General features: G+C 39.1%; 1 protein-coding gene across 1 annotated transcript in view; it reads left to right on the forward strand.

Moving 5' to 3' along the window:
• The first annotated feature begins 7,940 nt into the window (after positions 1–7,940).
• Positions 7,941–26,933, forward strand: part of LOC136834912 (S1 RNA-binding domain-containing protein 1-like) — a 32,427-nt gene continuing 13,434 nt past the window's right edge. The window contains exons 1-12 of the mRNA XM_067097743.1: positions 7,941–8,077; positions 11,698–11,819; positions 13,381–13,743; positions 14,033–14,247; positions 14,842–14,953; positions 16,502–16,609; positions 17,017–17,159; positions 19,271–19,439; positions 19,710–19,890; positions 21,481–21,624; positions 21,950–22,109; positions 24,712–24,911. Coding sequence (XP_066953844.1) covers positions 8,062–8,077; positions 11,698–11,819; positions 13,381–13,743; positions 14,033–14,247; positions 14,842–14,953; positions 16,502–16,609; positions 17,017–17,159; positions 19,271–19,439; positions 19,710–19,890; positions 21,481–21,624; positions 21,950–22,109; positions 24,712–24,911 — 1,933 coding nt within the window. The 5' untranslated portion in view covers positions 7,941–8,061. The remainder of the gene's footprint in view (positions 8,078–11,697; positions 11,820–13,380; positions 13,744–14,032; positions 14,248–14,841; positions 14,954–16,501; positions 16,610–17,016; positions 17,160–19,270; positions 19,440–19,709; positions 19,891–21,480; positions 21,625–21,949; positions 22,110–24,711; positions 24,912–26,933) is intronic.

Genomic DNA, 26,933 nt, shown 5'->3' on the forward strand with positions numbered 1-26,933 from the left:
TCTACCATTTTGGACCTTTCAGACAACATGATCAAAGTGTAAACATTCATAAATATCCAGAAAATGTCTCAAAGGTCATGTCATCAGGAATTGGCAAAGACCTAACTGATCTCACATTAATTAAACACCTGTCATTTGCGAATCCTTCCCTGTCTGTACATACAGTGACTTTTAGTTTTTCGGTCTTTCTTGATCATTTGTCAGAAGAGAGATGTTAATTTTGCTTGTGATCAATATAACCTTGTTTTCGTTCTGTGCATTTTATGTATTTATGTTGGCTTAACGTTTCGATATATATATATATATATATATATATATATATATATATATATATATATATATATATATATATATATATATATATATATATATATATATATACTATATATATATATATATATATATATATATATATATATATAATATGTGTGTGTGTGTGTGTGTGTGTGTCGAAGGGTCATATATACCAGTTAATAACAATAATAAGAGCATTTTTAACCCTCAATGCTACGATGTTATTTAATGAATTATCTACAACCACAGATAGCAATTCTGTAAATAAAAAAAAAGCCTTTTTGAAAACGATCCTTCTAATGGAAAAATCAACCAAAGACAAAAAAGAATATGTGAAAAAAAAATAAAAACAAAACTTTAATACTACTATACTCTTACCACGACGAATAGATCTCTCTGGCGAGGCTTTTAAAGATCTGCCCTGTTGCCAGTTTTACGAAAACAGGCTACTGACACGTGTGTGACAGACCTTTAAATGTCTTCGAGACAAACCCTGAGGCTATACTTATAAGATTTTTGGGGCTTTTGATTTCCAGGTACTTTAATCTCCTTCCTACTCCGCCCTGCTCTCTCTCTCTCTTTTCTAAATCTTACGTTTTTTTTTTTTTACATATGATCACCTTATCTATTTTGTCAGTACTTGTAGATAGATGTACATTTATCATTATTACACAATTAGATACTTAAAAGTATTTAATTAATGCTATAGAAATAGGTGATATATTTCTTGTTCATTTTTCGAAATACGAATTAAAATAAACTTCTTTGTCGCCTATATATTATCTATAACGAGGAGTAACGATCATCTTAAGTTTTAAAAGACTACTTTTTTTCAATCAAACTTTTTTCCACACCACCACTGAGGTAAAAGTCAAGGTGCGTTTTGTTTTTCGAGAGAGGTTTCCCCTGTAGGCCTAATCCTCTCTTTTTTATATATAATTTATTCAGAAAACTAGTCATCAGAGCTATCAGCTATGTTGATGACAAAACTGTCAACCAACTTGTCTACAGCCACATCTTGCCGGGCATCCTCTTTTTGAATTTTCTCTACGTGCTCCGCCCGCTGCATTCTTCCAGTTTTCCGCCGTGACATTGTTCGATGCTTCTTGCACTAAAATTTTAAGGTCTGCCAGTTTGAACGTATTCTTTTTCGCCATATAAGACTTCACTTGAGCCCAGTGTAATTTTGATTGACCCAAGTTTCGTCGAGATACACGAATTTCTGCCCTGACTCCTTGCGACGCTTCATCTCTCAAAAATCTTGACCGAGCTACAGTTACATCTTGCCTTTCCAAGAGAAATTTGCGCCCATCAACCTTCTTAAAGAGAGAGAGAGACAGAGATCTGTCTGTATACGAATGTTTATTTTCTCTTGCCAAACTTACTGTTATGCTTTATTTCATATTTCCTTGCTTACCAATTTATTCTTTACCTACGATGTTAAGAAATCAAGGTATATGTAGAAACGAGAAATGCCTCAGACATAATAATACCGTGATGACCGTGACCACCGAAAGTGCTCCCTAGAAAAATTTAAGCTGCTTACCCGTGGATTTAAACGCACGTGGATCCGTGTGTGAGGTACTGGCAACACCACCAAAATGAGATGCCATATTGATAGAAACTCTGATTCCGTTTCTTGTAATTGCTTAAAAAACATTATCAATCGTGAACCTATGTAATAGACTTGGAATTCTGCGTAACGAAAAAGGTTTTATTTGATATCTGTAATGGGAGAAATGATTTTATCTCGCTGTTGTTGTTATACATTTGGCATATATGCCTTACCTGCGAAGACCCAGACAACCACGCCAGAGAGATCTATACATTTTGGAAAGGGTATAGCTCGAGTATCCTTCTTTGTTGTATTAGACCGTACGAGCGAGGCTGAGGTGCATTGGGGAGGGGATGTAGGGGAAAGGGAGGGGAGGGGAAGGGGTGAGGGGGCTACTTGGGGCGTAAAGGTGAGACCATTACCTGCCAAAATATGTCATGAATCAGACGAGGGTCATTAGCCACCGACCCCGAAACCTCACAGTCGTAATCCCCCCACCCCATCCCCCTTCTTTCCCCCCCTCTTAACCCCCTCCACGAACACCCCTCCTCATTCCTCCTGCTTTTCTCCCCTCCCCCCTTTTACCCTCCCATCCCCTCGCCCACAAACTGTGGCCTTGACTGATATATGTTTCTTCTTCATTTGAAAGTCTGACGCGAATTTATGACTATTTTTAAAACGTAATCTTCTTTGCGTCCGCTGTTCTTGTCTGGCGTGACGGTGTTATTTTATTATTAATACTATTATTAGAGTTTTATAGGAATAAAACTTTGCAGATATATTGAATAAAAACAAATTCAGTTTGTTTTCGTGGAAATAGCTGGCAGGAGCTTTTAATGCCCACTAAGACTCACAAAACTGAAGTGAGGTTTATTTAGTGAAATGAAGCTGATGTGAAGCTTTCTTTGTGAGTTAAAACGTACAACAGGTATCATTCAATATTTACTGTAAAATGCAACGGAATCCCGTTTCTTTCAGTAGTGGTGAAGAAAAAAATCTCAATATTTCAGTCATTAGAAGCCCTGTGAAGGGGTGGCCCTGGGAATAGATAAAGCAATTGTCACTGTCGCATTTATGCTTGAATTGGTGGGATGGAACCCACGTGTAGTAAGATTGCAATAAAATTAGCCGTTTCAGGCACAAACACAGAGGACTTATAAGCCGTTTCCCATATATATATATATATATATATATATATATATATATATATATATATATATATATATATATATATATATGTGTGTGTGTGTGTGTATAAGTGTATGTGCGTAAAGATTTTTTTAGTGTACTTTTCTATTATTTCATCTTTATGTTTCTCATCTATTCGCGCATAGCCACTCGATTTTGTAGAAAATTTTATAGTAATTCGATTGTTTTCCCCGTCGCTTCTGCACTATAACTATGTATACATCTTGAAAAACAATAATTATCATTAGAAAAACAAGAAGAAGAAGAATAAGAGCAAGAACAAGCAGTAACAATAAAGTACGAAATCTTCCCCCCCGAATCCGTTGGATAGCAACATCCGGCAACTGCCACCAGGTGGTGTCGAATCCTCCGCTCAAGGGATTTGCGGATTAGCAATGCAGAGTCGCAGGAGCATTAGGTACCCGGTTTCTGGACAGATAAAGGCGTCAGAGATTAACTTCGGTCCAGCAATAACTCTGGTGTTTTTAACTCCTGGAACAGGTGGCGGTGGTGTCCTTCGCCGTGTTTACTCTTTCTGCGACTGATAATGGCCCAAGGTCCTTGATGTTGTTAGTCGTTAAGAGAGGGACGTTGCCCGCCTTTTTTTCCTCACTGAAACAAGGAAAAAAAGTCTTTCCTTTTTCTTCAGTGTTAAGCAGTTTCTCCTAACAGATGGTCGACGTAAAAGGGTAGCGCTATCAGTGCGCCTCACGCGGTGCACGGTAGGCTTTACTTTATGGTTCTTAGCAGCTTCCCTTCGGCCCCTAGCTGCAACCCCTATTATTTCTTTAACTATACTGTTAAGTGAAACTTGTGAAGTAAGATATCTATGAGACATGCAGGTATGATATCTATGAATCAATGTACGAAAGCAGTATTTGTATGCTGTCCATTTTAGAACTGTAATTTACACTCCCGCAGGTAAACAGAATAGAGCCTTGTGTCAAGACATTTCTTTTATGCAGTGCCCATAAATGATTAGTACCAGGCTGGGAACCAAACATACCTCCGTTAAAATTCTCTTTCTTCCATCTCACTTCCCACCCTCTCCTTAAATTTGTTTCAAAGTGCAACTGCAAGGCTTTCCTCCTGTTACACCTTTCAAACCTTTTGTCTCAGTCTCCTTTTCAGCGTTGAACAGCCTTATAGATCCTGGTGCTTTGGCCTAAATTTTATATTACAATTCCATTCCATTCCTAACAGGAGCTTGCTCCATTAAAAACAGCGAACTGTAGTCATTGCCACATTCGTGGGTGAACCACTTGAGCTGGACACTTCCACGGTGTTAGCCGTCTCATTCACTTGCACAGAATGCTCATCAACAAAACGTCGAACCCCTTACACACACTGTAACATTCGCTTCTGTCTTGCATACAATACAATCTCCTGCTGACTGGCTTCAAGACCCGTTCTTTCTAGCACCTCTCACTCCACCTATCTCGCACTTTCTACATTTTCCTTTCCCTATCCCTCTTAGTACTAACTAGTCTGTGACTCCGTCCGCCATCTTGGTTGCAAAACATCACAGTCGACTAACTATCGCGTGCATAATTCATTGCTTAGGACGAAAGATGCAGAGTGAGATCTAACAGGAGAAGCTTCAAGAGCATTTTGGCTCGCTTGGAAATCTACCCCGGGACCTCCTGTTATCAAGGCGAATGTCCTAACCACTAAATGGGCGTCTCCTTACCTGTCGATTGTTCACATACCATAGACAGCAACACCTGAGGGAACAATTTATTTATACAACCAGTTAACTAATTCGTTCATTTATTCATACATTATGACGAAAGCTGACAAGACTTGCATTAAAATCTTAAATAAATCTGATATAAGAAGAAACGCTTAATAGTAATTTCAACAAAAAACAAGTAAAAAATGCACCGAAGTTTCTTCGACGCAATCGAGTTTTCTGTACAGCACATAATCAAGGCCAACGAAACTTTAACCATGGCCTGGTGGTGGCCTGACTTATTTCGTTGCCAGAAGGACGATTATGGTTAACTTTAACTTTAAATAAAATAAAAACTACTGAGGTTAGAGGGCTGCAGTTCGGTATGTTTGATGCTTTAAGGGTATGTGATCAACATACCAATTTGCAGCCCTCTAGCCTCAGTAGTTTTGATGATCTAAGGGCGGACAAAAAAAAGTGCAGACGGATAGACAAAGCCAGCACAATAGTTTTCTTTTCAGAAAACTAAAAAAAAAAAAAGTGAGGACATTGCTAAAATGGAAATTGAATTTTTATCCAAAATCCGACGTGAATTCACAAAATTTACAATTTCCATAAAAATACATACAAAATCACCAGACACTTTGCTGTTCCGGGCATAAACATTGGTATTGTTAGTCCTGCTTCACAAAATTTGTCAAGATATCTTGCTGATGTCCTTAATCCACTGGCTGGGGCTGTATCAGATTCCAAATAAAGACTAATGAAGATAAGATAGAGATCACTGATGATTCCAAGATTAGGAGTTTCGAGTTAGTATTACCAAACTACCTATTGATGATTTGATAGATTTCTCATCTGAGGCTCTAGATAGCAGATAACTGGATATACTGTTTCCTGAGAGCAACGTAATAGAATCGAATGCTTTCATTTACCTAGCACAATATACATATATATATATATATATATATATATATATATATATATATATATATGTGTGTGTGTGTGTGTGTGTGTATTAATAAAAACAAACTTAGCAATCGATGGAGCACCTGTAACTCAGTCGCTGTAAATATTCTTGGGGAGTTTCGTTTCCTCTTGTGAAAATGTAAAACTACCCCTGTTAACTACCAATGCAACCCTCCACCGACCAACTTGTGAGTTGCATGTTTTCTTTAAATACTATTTACTTTAATGTTAATTACTTTAAAGTTAAGTACATATATGATTCTACCAACAGTTTGTTTGAGTCACCAAACCCCACAGAACCCAGCTCTGCACCCTTGCGGTAGCAAATCAAATTACCTTCATGGAGGCTACGACTTCCTCCTGACATAGGATTCTCTGTCCCCACTTAAACCAAGACAGCCTAAGGGTTCCGTCCCCTCACCATCTCCATCAGACACAAATAATCTGTCTAATCTTGACTTGAACTCCATGTTCTAGGGTTCTAGTAAAACCTGGTTCGTCACAAATTACATTTTTAAATGTTTCTAACAAACCCTGGAATTCTGATTTCTGCAATTCTGCGATGCTGGGGTCTTTGTGAACGGGACTAGGCCGAGTATCCCAAAATTCCATATTCCACTGTCAGAACCATGTTCTCAGGTATTACACATGCATCAATTAACTTACTCGAAAACAAACCATCTGAAGATTTAATTTCAACGAGTTCGGGACGTTTAGACCGTATTATTTTCGGCCGTGAACCTGTTAGGCCGTTAAAACTTCAGGCCGTAGAAGACACGGCGGAAGCTCCTTGGGACGCCGTGTTTAGTACCCTAGCCCCTCGGGGATCAAAGTATTATATGCACCCATTTCGGCCTACATGACTTACGGCCGAAACGACCAGGACCCATTTCAACAACCTCCCGCAGAACAACTTCATTTCTCCCATAATAGCGCTTAATCTTGTTAGCGTGGTGTAACTTGCTATGTTTTCCTACTTTCGCAAAATAATCTACTCTGTTGTTGCGTTAACCATCAATAACATACGTACCTTTCCATTGCATCAAAAACTTACTAGAATTGGTAGGAAGCATAACAAGAACTTCATATCCCTTATTCAACTTACTGGGTTTAGCTTTCCCATCAAAATACTCCCTAAACCCAATAGAACTTGCCTCTGTATTTGATTGATACAACAACCTTTGCTGCCTATTGCTGATTTTGTCTGATGGCTTTGCGTTACGTTGGCTCCAAGCGACTTGCCTTCTTTAATCGTTCTGACAATGTAGCTTATTGCTCTGCCCACTTATAATTAATAGCTTATCATGTACGTGGACATATATATATTCGCATAGATATATCTTTATATGAAACATAAAGATATACATAGCTATACGTATATCTATATTTCATTTTTCTAATATTATTGACATCCAATTTTTTTTTTAACCTATGTCAAGGCCAGTCAAGAGCCAAGGAAAAATCTCTAACGCATCACCCAACATCTTGACACCGCTCAGTAAGTGAAAGTACTTAATTGTGGTTCTATTCATTAATAATATTGGCGTGTTATCCTTGTTAGTACTGAAATGGGATGAGAGAGATCTCCCCGAAATTTAGAAACCGCAAAGGGAGCGTGCAGTTGTTACGTGAGGCTTTTGGCGGTTTTTGACCAAGTAACAACATGAAGCATACAGTCGTCCACTTTGTCCACACAATCACTTTTTCGCAACGGGCACGGTCCAGTTGTTTCAATTTTTATCGAAAGAATCCGATTCTGTTAGTATTCAGATATTCTGGCTCGAACTCAGGCAGGCCAGTGTTTTTTTCCATGGTCAGTTACATTGCGTACAGGAAAAAAATGGCTAAAAAAAAAAACTACCTGAAAGACAACTTCCCTGGAGCGCGTTCTATTAACAACACATACTAAAAAAATGTTTCGTTTTTGTTTACTTTGCATCTGCTAACGTAAGCAAGAGTTATCCGTTGTAACCGTTCACCTGACCGTGTCGCATATTATGGAACTGATCCAGGTTGTTAATACTAAAAGATTAACTAAAACATAACGAAACACACAAGTTTTATCTATAAAGATAAATAATCTAACATTCTAACGACACAGAGTGCATCTGTTTCTTTTGCAGGAAGAGGTCACAGAGCTGTACCTTTCGCGTTACCTGTTCTCTTTATAATAAAACAACTTAAAAACGGAATCGGCATGATTATGGAACATTTAAATCACATTAAAAGATGCCGTTTGTAGTTCATCCCCCGCCCGTTTGAAAAGAAGTCAGTAAATCAGCTGACCAAGCTCAAGTCCGGTTATGTCCGACAGAATGCGACCAAACTTTTATTTGCGACGACCGCATCGTCCAAACAGCAGAGAGAAAACAACTCGACCGTAATGTCAACAAACAGTGGTATGTCTGGCGCTGTATTCACTAATTGAGCTGACAATTCACGCAGACTTATTTAACGGAGCTTGCTTGGCTGTATTATTCCGCTGTATCATTATGTATCTTGTGAGGAGTCGATTAGGCTACCTCTAGGAGGTAGATAGTGGGCAGCGTAGCCTGGTCGAGTCTCGATTGCCTACCCTAGGCAACGAAGGATAGCCTGGTCGAGTCTCGACTGCCTACCCTAGGCAACGAAGTCGAGTTTCGACTGCCTACCCTAGGCAATGAAGGATAGCCTGGTCGAGTCTCGATTGCCTACCCTAGGCAACGAAGGATAGCCTGGTCGAGTCTCGACGAGTTTCGACCTACCCCCCCTAGGCAACGGTCGAGTTTTGCGGCAACGCCTGCCCTAGGCAATGAAGGATAGCCTGGTCGAGTCTCGACTGCCTACCTTAGGCAACGAAGTCGAGTTTCGACTGCCTACCCTAGACAGGATAGCCTGAAAGCCTGGCAACGAGTCTTTCGACTGCCTACCCTAGGCAACGAAGTCGAGTTTCGACTGCCTACCCTAGACAGTGAAGGAAAGCCTGGTCGAGTCTCGACTGCCTACCCTAGGCAACGAAGTCGAGTTTCGGCTGCCTACCCTAGGCAATGAAGGATAGCCTGGTCGAGTCTCGATTGCCTACCCTAGCAACGCAACGGCAATGAAGGATAGCCTGGTCTCGAATGCCTCCTTAGGCAACGAAGACTGCTGCCTACCCTAGGCAATGAAGGATAGCCTGGTCGAGTTTGCCTGACAACGCCCTACCCTAGGCAATGAAGGATAGCCTGGTCGGGTCTCGATTGCCTACCCTAGGCAACGAAGGATAGCCTGGTTGAATCGACTGCCTACCTGGTCTCGAAGTTTCGACTGCAATGAAGGAAAGCCTGGTCGACCCTAGGCAACCCTGGCAATGAAGGATAGCCTGGTCGAGTCTCGAATGCCTACCTTAGGCAACGGTCCGCTGCCTACCCTAGGCAATGAAGGATAGCCTGGTCGGTCTCGTCTCCTTGGGCAACGGTCGAGTTTCCTGCCCCAGGCAATGAAGGATAGCCTGGTCGAGTCTCGACTGCCTACCCTAGGCAACGAAGGTCGCCTGGTTGAATCTCGACCGCCTACCCTAGGCAATGAAGGATAGCCCTAGGCAATGAAGGAAAGCCTGGTCGAGTCTCGATTGCCTACCCTTTCGACTGCTACCCCAGGCAATGAAGGATAGCCTGGGTCGAGTCTCCTTAGGCACTGCCTACCCAGGCAATGAAGGATAGCCTGGTCGAGTTTCACTGCCTGCCCGGTGGCAATGAAGGATAGCCTGGTCGAGTCTCGATTGCCTACCCTAGGCAACGAGGGATAGCCTGGTCGAGTCTCCCTAGGCAACCTTTCCTAGACAGTGAAGGATTGAGCCTGGTGCCTGCCTGAGGGATAGCCTGGTCGATCTGACTTATGCCCTAGGCAACAAAAGATAGCCTGGTCGAGTCTCGATTGCTTACCCTAGGCAACAAAGGATAGCCTGGTCGAGTCTTGATTGCTTATGCTAGGCAACGAAAGATAGCCTGGTCGAGTCTTGATTGCTTACCATAGGCAACGAAGGATAGCCTGGTCAAGTCTCGATTGCCTACCCTAGCCAACGAAGACAGCCTGGTCGAGTCTCAACTACCTACCCTAGGCAACGCAGGGTAGCCTGGTCGACTCTTGATTGCCTACCCTAGGCAGTGAAGGATATGGCTACGCTAGGTTTATGAAATTGTGATCAACACTTTCGTGGTTCCTTTAATAGTTAAATAGCTTGTTAGTATGAATTAAACCATTAAATCCAAGGCTAGACTGTCCTAGACTGCCTCATCCCAGATGGCCTCGAGACACTTGAGAGGCTTCAGGCTAGGATACCTCTGAGGCTTGTAGCTGAAACCAACCCTAAATTTGGCCCATACATTTAACGAAGAGTTAGTAAATGCCGATATTAGAGAATATTCCAAATTCCAATCATTTATTAAAATAGTAGAAAATTGGTGTCAGTAGGTCAACTCAGTCCATTGAAACTCACACCTGTAAAACGCGTTTCATGTATTTCGTGTGAAGCACTGGGAAACACCTGTAGTATACATAGGCCTATATTGTATAATACTTAGGTTGGCTCTTCTTTATTTTATATATAGAAATTACTCAAGCCTCTGCAAAGCATCCATTTGCCCCCTAGCTGTAACCCATTCCATTCCTTGTACTGTGCAGCCATTCATATTTTCTTTCTTCCATCTAACTTTCCATCTTCTCTAACAATTGTTTTGTAGTGCAAATGCGAGGTTTTCCTCCTGTTGCGCCTTTCAAACCTCCTTACTCTTTATTTCCCTTTCAGCACTGATTGACCTCATTGGTCCCTGATCTTGGCCATTGGCATAAATTGTATATTCAATTCCATTCTTGAATATTGATGGTTTTTGTAATGTTTTGGGCAGTTTTGTGAATTGAACATGAAATTAAAAAATGGCTGCTATTAAGCTGTATATGACAAAACACCTTTAAGCAGATATTGTTGATCTTCGCCTAGTTAAAAGTAATAAACATTTTATGGTACAATTCTTTATGTGATACAGTCTTTTTTATTGTAGTGCCCAGCACTAGTTGAATTTTGGCATCCATGAGCTTTGTCTTTCACTGAAAGTATTCTTAAAAACAATTTACTAGTCATTTTAAGTTTTGGTTCCTGTCACTTAGCTGGTCATATTTCCACAGCATACCTCACTTTGGAGGACCTTCTCAATGAGTCCAGTTCTAGATTTGGTGCATCTGTGCCCACTTGCCTGGTGAATTCAGTTCCTGATAAACAGACCCCACAGGAGGGTAGTGCCGTCAGTGCACAGTAAGCATTACTTAAGGTTCTTTGCAGTGTTCCTTTGGCCCCTAGCTGCAACCCCTTTCATTCCTTTTACTCTACTTCTCTTCATATTTAGTCTTTCATCTTACTTTTCCACCCTCCCCAGAATAATTGTGCATAGTGCAACTGCAAGATTTTCCTCCTGTTACACCTTTCAAACCTTCTTAACTCTCAGTTTCCTTTTCGGCACTGAATGACCTCATATGTCCCAATGCTTGGCCTTTGGCCTAAATTTCCATTCCATTCCTGATAAACAGAGACATGAATTGTTTAAGGTTGGCTCTCAGGCTCCTAGTACCAGAGTGGGCTAGAACAGTAGCTGAGTTGTCAAGAGGCTGACAAGGATGTCGACTGGTCTTGGTATTCCTTGTCCTTAGATTCCACCTTCATCTTCAAGGGTTGGTACAACCTCCTTCCATTCCTGTGAGCTTTAAATGTTAATATGTGAGCTGCAGCTGCAGTTTGGCAGTCAATGTTTTGTAGGCCTGGAGGACTGTGCAGTAATCAAGTTTCAGACAGTTTTGGAACTATATTGAAAATAGCTTGAACTGTTTACATTTTTTTTTCTGTAATATCTATTGTAATTTCATATTTCCTGTAGTATCACAATTTTATGAGATTTATGATTAGCTGATATAACTCTGTTACCGTACATGACTGATGACAGGCATGTAAAATATACATAGTCATCTGCTTCCTTGCATAATTGTTATATTTGTTTTTTTTTTTTTGCAGCTATGGACAGCTCTGTAGAAATACTAGAAGAGGTGCAGGTTACCGGCACACAAAATGACAGTAATAATGTCTCCATTGAACTGGAAGTTCTTTATGATGGCCAGGGTGAACAGGTTATTCGGGTGAGTAGAAAATTGTTTGTCATCTGTCAGCTACGTGGAGGTGTAGTTTAAGAGACAGAGCTAAAGAAAATGTAGTTGATATTTTGTGAACATACTAAATAAGGAGAATAAGCATGAATTAGAGAATTAATATGACAGAGGAGCTAAGAGCAAATAGGAATCAGACGAGCTCTAGAATACTGTTCATAAAATTATGATTAAGAAAGATATGGGGTCAAACAGAATGAGGAGAGTGTTGAGGCTGTAACATACAGAAGATAAGTAAATATGCATATGTGAAGTATTATGATTGCTGCTAAGTAATCTTTATTGTGAGAAAATCACAGGTACCAAGTACTGTATAAAGGAATGCCATACCACATACTGTATGTAGATCAAGGAAAAGCATTAACTAGCACAGTACCAAAATGAAGCATCAGACTAGTATTGCAAAGGCAAAAGTACCAGGATGTCTCATTAACTAAGTGATATAACAATGTATCATTAGTGCACATTGTTAGGTGAGTTGGGCAAATTTCAGATGAATGTTAGTGTCCTTCAAGAATTGGCGCAGGTCTCAGTATTATTTATCATCCTGAGAAATGGAATGGTGAAGAGGGGTTTGAAATCCAGTGTTAGCAAAACCAAGACTATGGTGGTTGGAAAGGATTCAGAGATGAAGTTCCAACTGGGAAAATGGCCATGTCGATTTGGTGGTTTTTGTGTATTTATTATATTTAACAGATAGCATCACAGGTGCTCAGGATTGCAGAATTTAAGACGAGTAATGGATTTAACTGTAAATTCTGTGTGAGAGTAACTGTAAAGACGGTGGGGGAAGAAACATATAAGGGTAGACACGATAAAACACAAGATTAGGTTCTGAAGTCAGATTGAGAGGGTAACATGGAGGTTTCTGGGATGCTGGTCATATGTGTATCCCATTAATCAGTCTAGCAATTCCTGCAGCACCCCAGGGGATGCAATAGGACCTCAGTGAGTTCTTGCCACAAATGTGTCTTGTGTCAGTTCTCTCTCTCTCTCTCTCTCTCTCTCTCTCTCTCTCTCTCTCTCTCTCTCTCTCTCTCTCTCTCTCAGCAGTCCACCTTGATGCTTCCTGATTGGTGTTCCTTCTCACTTGTAAATATGACCCATTTTCTTCAATTTGGAAATTTTAACATTGCTAAGGCAGATGGTTTGGAGAAGTAAGTAGAAGAGAAGAGAATTAATATGTATGGATGTGGCTGAACTCTGACCAGTGGGAAGACAAGGTCACAGAAAATTGTCATTTACAGTGTATGGACTTGTACCGGATGTGAATCCGGGCAGAAGTGCATGATTGATTATTTTAAATGTATTTTTATATTATTGGAAAGGACATTCAGGATATAGTGTATTAAAACACTTGTTACAGTTTAAGATTTTTTTTCATTTGGTACTTGTATTAGCCTATTTTGCTTAACCGATATATTCAGACTACTCCCATAGCTAGGATATGTTAGATAGGAATTTTTGAAACGTGTCCACATCATTAAGGAAAAATATGTAGAAGACATCTTCTGTTCTTTCTTTTATGGAGCAGCCGCCTTCAAATCCTGACGAGCAAGAGCCCGCTCCCGAAGTCAATCGCACTTCTCGGCGTCAGCAGCCACGAAGACAGCGTCGGCCCGTCAAACAGTATCACCAGCAGCAGCAGGAGCAACAGGCACAGGCTGCACAACAAAAGTTGCAAAGGCAGCAGGCACGACAACAGCAGCAAAAAGCTAAGCAACAACAGAAGCTGTTACAAAAGCAGGCTTTGCAGCAGCAGAAAAAACTACAGCAAGCCCAACAGCGAGGGGTCAAGCGTAAAGAAAGTGATGTTCAGTTAGTCGCAGAAGTCAAGGTGCAAAAGACAGTACGGGGAGAGGTTGGGGGTGCCGGAACGTTAAAGCATCGAAAGAGGGTATGTATATATGTTATGATACACAGAAAATGACATAGGTTTGTTTATTTTGTTACTTCCTCTGGCTTAAGTAAGAGTAAGTTAAAGAAAAGCTGTCAGAGGCAGGAGTCTGAATATTTTGTAAGGCTTATAGAATTTTGGCTTCTTTACAGCTTGTGATAAGGGATGGTTGTGTGGTTCTACATATGTACTTTTAAACAATAGCAACTGCACTTTATTAGGACGACTTTCATGATCAGTTTCTTCATGGAAAGTTCCTAAGGTATGGCTCTTTTTTTTTTATTTCTAGATTCCTGATAAAGACATTGAAATTAGATTTGTTTGGGATCCAGCCACGGTCATTGCTGAGCGAGTGGGCGTGGAAGAATGGGCAGCGCGTAATACAATCAGTATGTTTGATCAAGAAAACACTCTTCCATTTATTGCCCGATACAGGAAGGACAAAACCGGAAATATGGAAGTAGAAAAATTGCGAGAGATACAGAATTGTTACTCGCAGTTGAAGTAAGTACTGTTTGCTTCTGTAATGTATTTGTAAAGGCTGTTGTTGATGTACTGTACTGATTATGTCTACAGCTAAAAACCCTATTATTTTTTTTTTTACTTATGTTATAACTCTTTAATGCCACTGTATTAACTGGGAATAAATCATTCAGTAAACAAAGAAAGACCCGAGATATACTGAGGTGTATGCCTTTGACCATATGTTGCTAATGAAAGTTCTTTATAGCTGTTCTTTGCCCCAAGCTGCATTATTTCTTGCATCATTGGTATCTGTACCCTTTTGATCACATCCTTGTGAGTTGCATTCAAACTGCAGTTATTTTGCTTTTCATCTACCTTTGGTCTCTTCCCACCCAGCTGTCCAGCATCTTTCACATGCCTTGGACTACTTAAAAACAATTCCTCTGGTCAAACCATATGAAGTATATAAGGGTAGCTCATTGTTTCATAAACTGATTTATAATACAACGATGATGAAAATAGTAACACACTCATGCGTATTAATTATTAACAGCAAATCAGTCTGCATGAGTGTCCAGCTATAAAGCTTAAAAACTGTTCTGAAAATCCTTATTTTCTGTGGCTTTCTTTCAGACACGTGCAGGAAAGGGTCGTCAAAATTTTAAAGAATGACAACAAAAAGTTGCCAGAGGAGAGAAAAGCATCTCTCTTGTGTGCTACAACCATGCATGAAGTAGAGCATCTGGTAAGTATCTTGATCTTGCTGTGAAGGATTTACAATTTTAGAACACCTCCACAATCCTGTAACCCCTAATCTTTTGGGCCAATGGGAAAAGAACTTTTGAATTCACTTAGAATATCAAATGCCATACGTGTAACTGTTTGTAAGAAATTTCATAATTTTAAAATGTTGAAATTTTTGAAACTCATCGTAATGGCCAATCTAATGGTAGTCATCAACAATTCTCCCATCTCCCCAGAAAGTTCAATGAAGCTAGAGTGTCATCATCCGAGCAAGCTAGTTTTCAGGCCTTGAATTATTATCACACATATTGAAGACATTCACAACATTTATCACTTCTTATTTCTTACACTTTAATACAATCACACAGTACAAGTTCACTTCACAGTGCAAACATTCAGCTTTCACTTGAAGGTTCAAAGAATTACTCAAGTGTCCTAAAGAACTGGGCAGGTAATGTCTTGACACTGCTGGATGCAGACTGATGCCAGGCTTGAAATTGCAAATGGCTTGCATGTATGCATGACACGTAAGCAGTGTCATGCACAATGACGTATTGTTTCTCTTAGCAGTAGGACACTGCTACATCTGCAGCCCAGTTAATGCACATTTTTCAAAAATTGCAATCATGGAGATCATTACTGCAAAATTTGATTATCTTGGTGGTGTGAAGAAACTGAACAAGGGAGCTGAATGTGTTGTTGACATTTGCATGTCAGAAGTATAATTGTGAAAAGAATCTTGTAATTAAAACTAGAAAAACAAAACAGATGCACTGTACCATCAGATACATGAAAGAAAAGAAATTTTGTTAGAAAATTTATATATATTTCCTACCTATTTACATAAAAATTGTCTTTTAATACTTTGTAATCAATCATTAAAAACCTTTGTATTTATATGTATGATTTTGAAAGACAAAAAAGGAACTGTTTTAAAAGATGCAATTACAGAAGTAGATAAGACCCCATGACTTCAATTTTTCCAACTGAAGGATCGAGAAGTAAATACAGATAATATAAGAAAAGGCTTTCAGAATATTTATAAATAATTCATTGAAAATAAGTCATACAAAGTACTGAAAAATGCAAAATTGAATATTTTAAGAAATCAGACATTGTAGTGAAAATATAGACAATACCACAGACAGGATCTTGAAAACACATTGCACTTATTAGCTGCTCGTGCATATAAGTAGACTACCACAAAAGGAAAATCAAGCTGAAGGAAAAATGTTGGTGACGACGATGATTCTTCCATTTAAAATATCATTACTGAAGTTCTTTTTCATTTTTAGACACTGCAACTATTTTTTGAGAATGGTTATATTGCAAAAATAGGTTAATTACTGCCATACTGTTGTTATTCATCATTTTCATTTCTAAAAGATGTATGGAGATTTTGTGGAATAACGTGTTGATGTGCTGCAGTTAATGATTATTGCACAGCTATTAGTGTTGTAATTATGTGAGAAATTAACGTATTATTTTGTTGCATTACTGTTCCTGAAATTTTCAAAGTAAATGAAAGTATTTGTGTAACTTGTTCTAGACAGCAGCCTACAAAGGTAGCGGGAAGCGTACGTATGCAGAACGTGCTAGGGAACTCGGCTTGGAACCTGCTGCCTGGGATGTCATGCGAGGGACTCAGAACAAATACGTAAGTGACCCTTTCTTTTGACTGATGTTCTGTATGAAGTCATTTTGTTTGCACATAGAAGTGGTCCTTTGCATATGCTCCCATTGTTACTTCAGATCCCTGTAAAGGATTGTTTGCTGATTTGAGCTGGCTTCATGCCAGCTTTCCCCTTCGACTCCCTAGCTTCAACCTCCATCATTCCTTTTACTGTACCTCCATTTGCTCTTTCTTTCTTCAATCTGACTTTTCCAGTCTCTAACAATTGCTTCATAGTGCAGCTGTGAGGTTTTCCTCCTGTTACACCTTTCAGACCTCCTTGATGTCAGTTTCCCTTTCAGTGCTGAATGACCTCATAGGTCCCAGTGCTTGGCCTTCTGGCTTAAATGCATATTTTGTCTATCTACCTAAGCTTTTCCCTTTGATTGCAGGTCACTCGTCAAGAATTATACTCCCTTGTTCAGCCAAATAATGAGGGTCTGAGGACCATAGAGGAAGTAGAACAAGGCCTTCAACACATTATTGCAGATGTTATTAGCAAAGACCCTCAGGTGTTAGATTGTGTCAAACATCTGTAAGTATGGAGATTTTTTTCATTCCATTATGTTTACCTCGACTGCCTCTAATTATTTTTTTAAGTATTTTATGTTATTGACTGATTAGTTAAGCTGAAATTTATTCGAGTTCTGCTGAGAAATCCTTTTAGGGTGATACTGCCTAAATTGTCTAAAATGATGCTTACAGACTGCACTATTTTAGTAGTCATCCAGCCGCATGACTTTTTGTTATCTTCTAACCCAACTGTCCAATTTTCTTAACATTTTTTACTTCAGTTGTATTCCTTCACTTGAGAACATATCCTTCAGGATAGTTGTATATGGTCCAGAAATGGGTTTGAAGGTTACAAACTACTAGTAAAGATGTATATTAGATTTAAAAAGTGTTTTCCTTTGCTATTCTTTGATACAGTTCTCATTCCCAACCAGTTTTAGAAAAGCATTTTCAAGTAGTTTGTCAGCTATATTATTTGACTCATGGTACACTTAGTCATTGGCTGTCCAAATTGCAGCCAGTAGGAGCAGAGTTCCTGTAAGGGGTTAGTGCTGTCAGTGCACCTCACATGGTGCACTGTAGGCATTACTTAAGGGCCTTTGCAGCATCCCTTTGACGCCTAGTTGCAACCTCTTTCATACCTTTGACTGTACCTCCGTTCATATTCTTTCTTCCATCTGACTTTCCACCCTCTCTAACAATTGTTTCCTAGTGCAACTGCGAGGTTCTCCTCCTGTTACACCTTTCAAACCTTCTTTCTGTCAGTTTCCCTTTCAGCACTGAATGACCTCATAGGTCCCAGCGATCATTAGTAAGTTATACAATTCTCATGAAATGGTTGCAATGCTGGTGTGAAATTTGTTGGTATTTCCCAGTGGATACTATAAGAGAGGCCTGCTTTGCAAGTTTAATCATTTAATTTGTGGGTCTAATTAAACAAGTTTGAAACAGTAATAATAATAATAATTATGAAAATCATTTACAATATATTCAATTTCCTAAATATTGTATAAGAATTTTTGAGGTGATATATTAATTTGCTACATGATTAATTCTTGTTACAAATATGTTATGCTTGTTTTCTCTCGCAGATATCTACTTAGAGTAAGAGAACAGTGTATTAATGAGTTATAAATGCCTGTCATCAATAATTTTCCTGATGGCAGATGTTATTGTCTATTGATAGCAGTGGATGCTGTTACCTATTGGTGGAAAAGGCTGCCAGTATCTGAAGATATTGGATGCTGTCATTATCTATGATGGCATAGCCTAGGCTATCATGACCTTCCGATGGATACTCTTTTAAAGTAGGCCATTGAAGGTGGAGGTTCTCCTTATCCATTGATGGTGGAGGCTGTCATAGAATCAGTATTTTGTTACTTTCTTTAAGGACATGTTGAAGCTGTTAAAGCCATTTTGCTAGTAAAAATTCAGAAAGGATATATATGTTTGGCAAGGGTATACCGTACCGTACATATACAGTGATCTGTTAATGCCTGTGCCTAATTTTTCCCATGGATCTCTCATTGGTATAGTGATGGATGTTAAGATTCTTTTTAATACTTACTCGGACTTTTAAGAGAATGTAATGCTTAACACATGACCCTATGTTTTAATTTTACATTTCAGGCAGAACTTATCCTTTTCACTAATATTCATGGGTATTGAATTTCATTTTCACTAATACTCATGGGTATTGAATTTCCTTTTCACTAATATTCATGAGTATTGAATTTCCTTTTCACTAACATTCATGGGTATTGAATTTCCTTTTCACAAATATTCATGGGTATTGAATTTCCCTGTCACAAATATTCATAGGTATTGAATTTCCTTTTCACTAACATTCATTCATATTCATGGGTATTGAATTTCCCTGTCACAAATATTCATAGGTATTGAATTTCCTTTTCACTAATATTCATGGGTATTGAATTTCCTTTTCACTAATATTCATGGGTATTGAATTTCCTTTTCACTAATATTCATGGGTATTGAATTTCATTTTCACTAACATTCATGGGCATTGAATTTCCTTTCCACTAATATTCATGAGTATTGAATTTCCTTTTCACTAATATTCATGGGTATTGAATTTCCTTTTCACTAATATTCACGGATATTGAATTTCAGGATGAAAGTATGCAAGCCCTCCTTAGAATGTACCAAAGCCAGAAAGCAACAGAAGAAGGACCAAGGGAAGATGGTGAACCGAGGCCCAGGACCTAGTAACGACTTGTGCTCGAAATACGAACACTATTTTAATTACAAGGGTCTAGCATGGCTCACGAAGCCGCATGCTGTGAGTAGAAGTTAAGATTTTAGTTGTTGCAGTGCCCTGTTGGGCTCATTTCTCACCTTATTCTTCTACAAACTGAAGCATGATGTCTGTTCATCATCTCCACCCCCATGTCTTATTGCTTGATGCGTATCTTTTTGTAAAGTGCTAAAGTATAATTATTCGTGATGTGTATGTAGGAGTGTCTTTATGAGAAAGTTTTCATAAAATTGAAATGTACTAAAGTAATGTGCAGCCGCATGAATGCGCCAATTATCGTTTCTCTTGTTGCAGATTTTGGCAATGAATAGAGGGGAACATCAAGGAGTCTTGTCAGTAAAAATACTCATTCCAGATGAGGCATATGTCCATTTCTTTAATTTTTGCCAACAGAAATGGTTTGGTAACACTCCAGCACATTTTTACAGAACACAGTTGGTCATGATGAGCGTTGAGGACAGTTGGGAGAGGCTGGGTAAGGTTTGCAAGTTATGCAGCTTTTTCATAGGTCTCAGATTGCTAAGCTACAGTAGCTAAGTAGATTTTACATTAGAATTAAATGATTTACAAACAGAACTAAAATTCTGAAAATTTTGTGAAGTAAGCAATACCTAAAGAACAAATTAAGAGTAATGTGAAATATTTTTTCAATTAGCATAAGCTTAGCATAATTGTTAACATAAAACACGACAATTACTGTCTCACTGCATACGTAGGGTATGTCACCACCTTTGTGTATCACAACTGTTGCTGTTGTTGTATCGGTACATCACACATGTACAAGAAAAACGGTGAAACCGTCAAGTTTATAACAGGCATCATTCAGAATCATAGTAGGGATTACCGTAATTGCAGCAGATTTTTACAATTTTGCATTAAGAGAATCTTCTTTGTATAACATTCAAATTAAATCCAGTTTATATTATGGTTATTTTTGGACACATGGATGAATAAAGCTTTAGTTGTATCTTCATTTCCAATTTACAGGGAATGCAATAAACCCCTGAAGTACAATCAATTTTGAAAGAGTTCTTAACTAAAACCTCTCATAGTAAGATAATTAAGAACACTCACAAATTGGTTGCTCTTTGAGGTTTATTGCATTACTTGCAATAATTGGTTGCAAGTTTACTCGGGGGAATTAGATTGTTCAGTATATCAGTGTCAGTTGAACATAAGAGGTCAATCTTTGGGGTTCAACTTACTTTTGGTTAGACTTGTGCTTATTGGGTCCAGTGGTACCAGTAAGACACTGTTCCAGCTTTGGATGAGGTCCCTGACTCATTAGGTATGTCAATTTTTCACATCACATTTGTTGGACCTGACAAGTGCTGTCTTCTGCTACAGTTAATGCTCCAAGGAGTATTCTTTGGCAATATATGGCTTCCAGCCAGCAGCATAAGGTGGACATAGCCAAGAGTGTATAAAATTCAAAACCTCTCAGTGTTACTTGTACAAATCAAGGTCTAACAAATTTAACTTCCTTTATATCATTTAGAGACCTTGGCTCAGATGCCGAAGGTTAATCCTAAGGAGCTTTCATGTAGAACCGACTTCTCTCAAATTGCTCATTTTAGAGGATTGTAGCTGTTTGATCCTTTCCCCAAAATTGCAATTTCAGGCTAGTTATGAGTAATGGCTTCTAGGTGAAACTTTTTTTTTTTTTCCTTATAAACATTTTAGCGTTAATGGGAGGTCTGGCCTCTCATCCGTGCTGATTTCTTGCAGCTCACAAACCCTTTGACATGAATAATGAAACTAATTGCTGCTTGGGACTGGGAGTGCATGTGTGGTACTACTGGCTGACTGCCATATTATAATGTTTTAATGAGAGAAACAGTAACTATAAGTACAGTAATGAGTTTGTTTTAAAAGATTTTATCCAGACATTTATATTTTGACGGAGGAATGTATTTTTCATTCAGATACTGTGGCAGGTTTGAATATTAAAGAATTTTATTAGGGTTACTAAAATTTGATGAACATTTTTCATCTTCAAAGCATAGATTATGTCATTGAAATGCTGGTATCACTAGTTTTAACCCATTTTCTTTTCTTCAAATAGTTAAACCGTTTATGCAGAGGCAGATTCGCAGTGAGTTGACTGAAAGAGCAGAAATTGCATCAGTTGAAGTATTTGCTGCGAACCTACGGAAGCTTCTTTTGACGCCTCCTGTTCGAGGAAAGACTGTGTTAGCCATTGATCCAGGTTAGTGAAATAATTAGACACCCTTGCTAAATTTTACTGTTGCTTGTTTCCTTGTAGGTTTCATAGATTTTAAATACTTGAGCTTCAGACCAGGTTGTGGATTAGGGACTTTAAAAAGTGGTCACCTTCCCCACCATAGTAGTCATAACAGCTTTTTCATATATTTTTCATCATCATGATATTTTCATTTTAACTAACCCTGAAACTGCAATTTTAAAAAGTGGTCACCTTCCCCCACCATAGTAGTCATAACAACTTTTTCATATATTTTCCATCATCATGATATTTTCATTTTAACTAACCCTGAAACTGCAATTTTCTCAAGGATTTTCGAATGGGTGCAAGATAGGTGTAACAAATCCTGTTGGTGAGAAACTCCTCACCACAACTATATATCCATTCCGAACCAATCAACACATGCAGACAGAGGACTGGAGTAATGACCACAATGCCAGAACCTTAAAGGAAATTGTCCATAAGTATGGGTACGTATATTCTCTCTTCCTATGCATGTGGTGGCTTTGACAGTCATTTTTGATTAGTGTGCCAACAATTTCATCTTATTTTCTCAATTGCTTTCTGATCAGGAATAAGAATGCATACTGATTGTTGGACAGATGTGATGCCATATTTTGAGAAATAGGGATTTAGCAAAAATTCATGTGAATGCATTACAGTAAGAACCTTTTATTTTATATATGTTACACTCGGGATAGTTTGTCGTTTGGCTGTAGATAATTTAAATTGAAGAATATTCACATATTCAAATGTTTTAACCTTGACAGTCTCCAGAAAGGCACAAACACTGTTGTCATATGGACTTTAGGATTGCAAAGGAGCATCAAGACTTTGTTCCTATCATTTGAGCCTTGGGAAAATATACAGCATTTCACCTCCCATCTCAAAAATAGAAGATAGATATATACGCTGTGGAACTAGTTTACTTGATCTCTATAAAAGTCACTTTTAAAAGGAAAGAATTGGTGTCCCATCAGTAAATAAGAGCATTGCATTTGGGAAAGAAAAATACACATGCACCAGGTCTTACTTATCTGTACAGTGTACACATGAATACAGCAAAAGGAGGAATCTGAAGAGCTCTGGGTAAAAGTGACTGAGTTTCGTGGCTGGAGTGCATTGGAAAATCATTTTACAAAAGAGAACTTTGAGAAATGTGGCATCGAACAGGTGAAGACAGGCAGAGACATCAAATATTAATGTGGTATGGGGCACATGTGGATAAAGGGAGGAACAGTCAGGTAGAGAAGTAGAAGGATACAGTAAATATGGAAGCAGCAAGATGAAGATCAGTAGAAGTGGTTGTAATCTTCTTCTTCTTCTTCTTCTTCTTCTTCTTCTTCTTCTTCTTCTTCTTCTTCTTCTTAAGAGTTCAGAGGTCTGGTTAAACAAATCATTTATAACTAACTCTTCTTCTTCTTCTTCTTCTTCTTCTTCTTCCCACAGCAGCCATTGACTTGAAAGTCAAGCTTACACAGAATATGGTGTTCATTAGGAAGAAGTACCACTTCATTAGGAAGAAGTACCACTTCATTAGGAAGAAGTACGAAGTGGTAAAGGGAAGTACAAAAAGAAGAGATCTCACTTATTAAAAAAGGAAAAATAAATTAATAAATAGATAAAAGTATATTAAAATGCAAGGAGTAATGTGTTAGGGTAGTAATGCATTGCATCTTCACGTGAACTTCTGAAGTTCCATCCACTTGGATGTCTGAAATCTGGTATTTCATGTGACTGAGAATGAAGTCATTCATCTGCTCGTGTTACCCTGTAATGTACAGCCCCGTGTGGAACTGTGCTGAATGGTGATTGTTTTTGTGATGTCATTTTATGGTGGTAAGCCATAAAGGCATAAATTAAGTATGGAGTAACACACTAGTCATGAATAACGCAAAGGCACACAAACTTCTCCATACATTGTTCAAACACTATTGGTGACTGGGTTGGGTTTCTGGTCATTCAGTGTAAATGGTGGTTCTTTTACATATTCATAACTATATTTGTACATTCTTTTCATGTTTCATCAGTTAATTTGATGTTTTACTTGTGTTTACTTTTAATGTATTTTGTAAGCATGAAGTAATTTGTTATCCTGTAAAGGAAATCTCACAATTTCTGTCGTATTAACCAAGGGAAAAGGAATAAGCTCCTCATCCAAAGTGTAGTGTACAATACTAGGAGTAAAATAAAGATGGAAAATAAAAAATATACATATATATAACAGCTGGTTTTATGTTGTTTGCTGGGCAAGCCTTTGAGCATCAAGTTTATTTGTTAAACATTTAAAAAAGTCTGGTTAACCAAGGTGCAAGATCAAAGCAAAACTGAGTTAAAGCATACTTTACTGTCGAATCTATTCAATCTTTTTCTGTGGATAGTGTCTGTTGACTAGAGTTTACTAACTTTTTATAGGAATAGTTTCTATTGACTCGTTTAACTTATGTGAATAGTTTCTATCGACTCTAGTTTAACTTTTTATGTTAATAGTTTCAATTGACTCTAGTTTAACTTTTAATGTTAATAGTTTCTGTTGGCTGTAGTTTATGTTAATAGATTCTGTCGGCTGTAGTGTAAGTTATGTTAATAGTTTCTGTGGAATCTAGTTAAACTTTTTACGTTAATACTGACACCACCCTACTTAAGAACATTCAACTTGCAAACATTGAGAGATACAAACGGGATCGCAAATTAAAACTGTGTTTAGAGCACTCCCCCTTTGCCACCTGTAAGGTCAAATTTGGTTTTGCTTGTCTATTCTGTACATACAGTATTGTGTGTACAGTGTATGTGGTTTAGGATGGAAAAACGCACAGTAATGCATTGATATCATACTGTACTTAGACATGAAGAGTACAGTAACCAACCTACAAACAATTCAAACATACAAACAGCCATCCGGAACAATTCATTTGTAAGTAGGGCGGTGTCTGTAGTTTCTGTCAACTGTATTTTAACTTTTTATGTAAATAGCTTGTCATCTCTAACTTTTTAATGTGAATAGCTTGTCATCTCTGTTCACCTTTTACATGAATAATACGTCGGAGGAATAAAATTTCATCTGCTTTTCAGGTGCGAGATGTTTGCCGTTGGAAACGGGACAGCATGCCGTGAAATGGAAGCGTACTTGACTCACCTAATAGCCCAGAAGTGCTTTGAGCCTTACAATGTCCAGTATACTATTATCAACGAAACAGGAGTATCTCAGTATTCATGCGCTCCTGAGGCTCGCGTAGAATTCCCAGGGTTAGATCCAGTTCACATTAGTGCTGGTAAGTTGTTGGTTTTTGGAATGCTTGTATATTGCTGATTTTATATATATAGGCAGGTTAGGGTATGAGGTAATATTTTGACTCATTAAATCATTTGTGGTGCTTGTTGTCAAACACTTATGTTTAACTAGAAACAGCATTTCAACTCAGTCTTGAAATAATTACTGTATTGAATTAAGTGTATATCTGCATGGTACCACGAGAAATAAAAGGGCTTATGAAAAAAATAATAAATTTAAGTGTAACTGTTTTTATGTTAAGCAAGAGCGAAAGTAACTTTTAAGAAATGCAAGTACTGTAGACCATATTCTAATGTTGATCAGTATTTTAAAGTTCATTTTTTATATAAAATTCACATTAGGACATAAAAAATCTCGTTTGTTTGTAAAGATATTCTGTAGGCTTGTTTCTTTGAAATGCTTTGTTTGTTCATGACACTTACCTGACAGATATATATATAGCTGTATTCTCCGAAAGGGACCGACAGAAATTCAAAACTTACGGCACACGCAGAGATGGGCCAGGTGGTTAGTACTCATTCCCGCGCTGGGAGGCGGGTATCAGGAACCATTCCCATTTTGTATTCAGATTTTCTCTGTCGCCGGTATTGTCAACACCTGTTGTCAATACCTCCGCTGTTGGATTTCGTAAACTTTTTCCACTAAGTATTCTGATTGTCTTTTGGTTTTTTGACTTTGGCTTTGTGGATAGGCATACGCTTCTTTGGACTGTTTTGATTTTGGTTTTGGCTTTTCCTTGAACGAGATGTCTGGATCTAGTTCTGCTAGTTTCAGGGTGTGTGTTGTTAAGGAGTGTAAGGTGAGGCTACCGAAAGCTTCGGTAGACCCTCACACAGTATGCATGAGATGTAGAGGGCATGTCTGTATGTTGGATGATCGCTGCAAGGAGTGTGAATCGTTGCCTGATTCTGATTGGAAGGCGACGATTCTTACGCTCGCAAGCTAGAGCGTGATCGTGTAAGGAGGTCTTCCTCCAGGAGTGTGTCGGTAGGTGGGAGTCAGGGTATTAATTTATCTCCTGTTAACCCTACTAATGCTTCTCCTTTCCCTGTAGAGTCGCCTTCTAACCCTGTGATTGCGTCTGCGAAGGTAATGCCCTTTGCCGATTTTGAACTCCATTCGCACCTTGGAGTCTAAGGTGTTGGCGATCGAAAGTGCAGTGAAGTGTAGTGATCCCCAGTGTTGTGGAGGGGGCGTCAGATCGGCCCTATAATGCCTCTAGGCCTAGACCTCTGCCGAACTCCCAGGACTTAGGAATGGGCATGTCGAAAAGCCGCAAGAGGGTTACGGGGGACCCCCACCGATCTGGCGTCCCTTCGCAGGCCTTGTTGACGTCTCCCAGGCTGCCAAGGATCGTGCTCGCGCACGTATCCTTAAGGATTGTTTTTCGTCCTCCGAGGCGTCCTCTCCACTTAAGGGGTCACGCTCGGTTGGACTCGCCCTTTCAAGAGGAGCCGCGTTGAAGAGGACGCTTCTTCTCCTCTTTCGTGCCTTAGAATCTTCTCCCCCGACTGGCTGCGAGATTTGCCGCCGCAGAAGAGGACCAGGATTTCTTCGGAGGAGGACGTTGCTGAACGCCCCAGCCGCACCAAGAAGAGAGCCCTGTCGCTCTTGGTAGAAGGAGGAGGACGTCTCCTTCCCCCTCTTCTTCTCATAAGAGCAGCCCTTCTCCTGAGAGGGCTTCCTCTCCTTCGAAGCGTCTTATCCAAGATATGCAGCGGCAGTTAGCTTCCCTTCTCGCTGCTAAGGAGAAGGAACCTCGTGGGCGCCGCAAGGATTTGTCGCTGCCAGTTAAAAGATCTAAGAGGTCTCCCTCTCCTTCTCTTCGCTCGCTCTCTCCCCGCGGCTTCTCGTAGTCGCCCTCATCGCTCTGGCGGATCATCAGCTCTCCTTGCCCCCGTCGTGACTCGCTGGTTGATCAGGACGCCCTCTTGCAGCTAGGCTTGCCGCTAGTAAGAGTTCGCGCCAAGACGCTCTTCTTGCCTCTCTCCTGCTTCGCTCG

This window comes from Macrobrachium rosenbergii, chromosome 54, assembly GCF_040412425.1.
Source record: "Macrobrachium rosenbergii isolate ZJJX-2024 chromosome 54, ASM4041242v1, whole genome shotgun sequence".
Lineage (NCBI taxonomy): Eukaryota > Metazoa > Arthropoda > Malacostraca > Decapoda > Palaemonidae > Macrobrachium > Macrobrachium rosenbergii.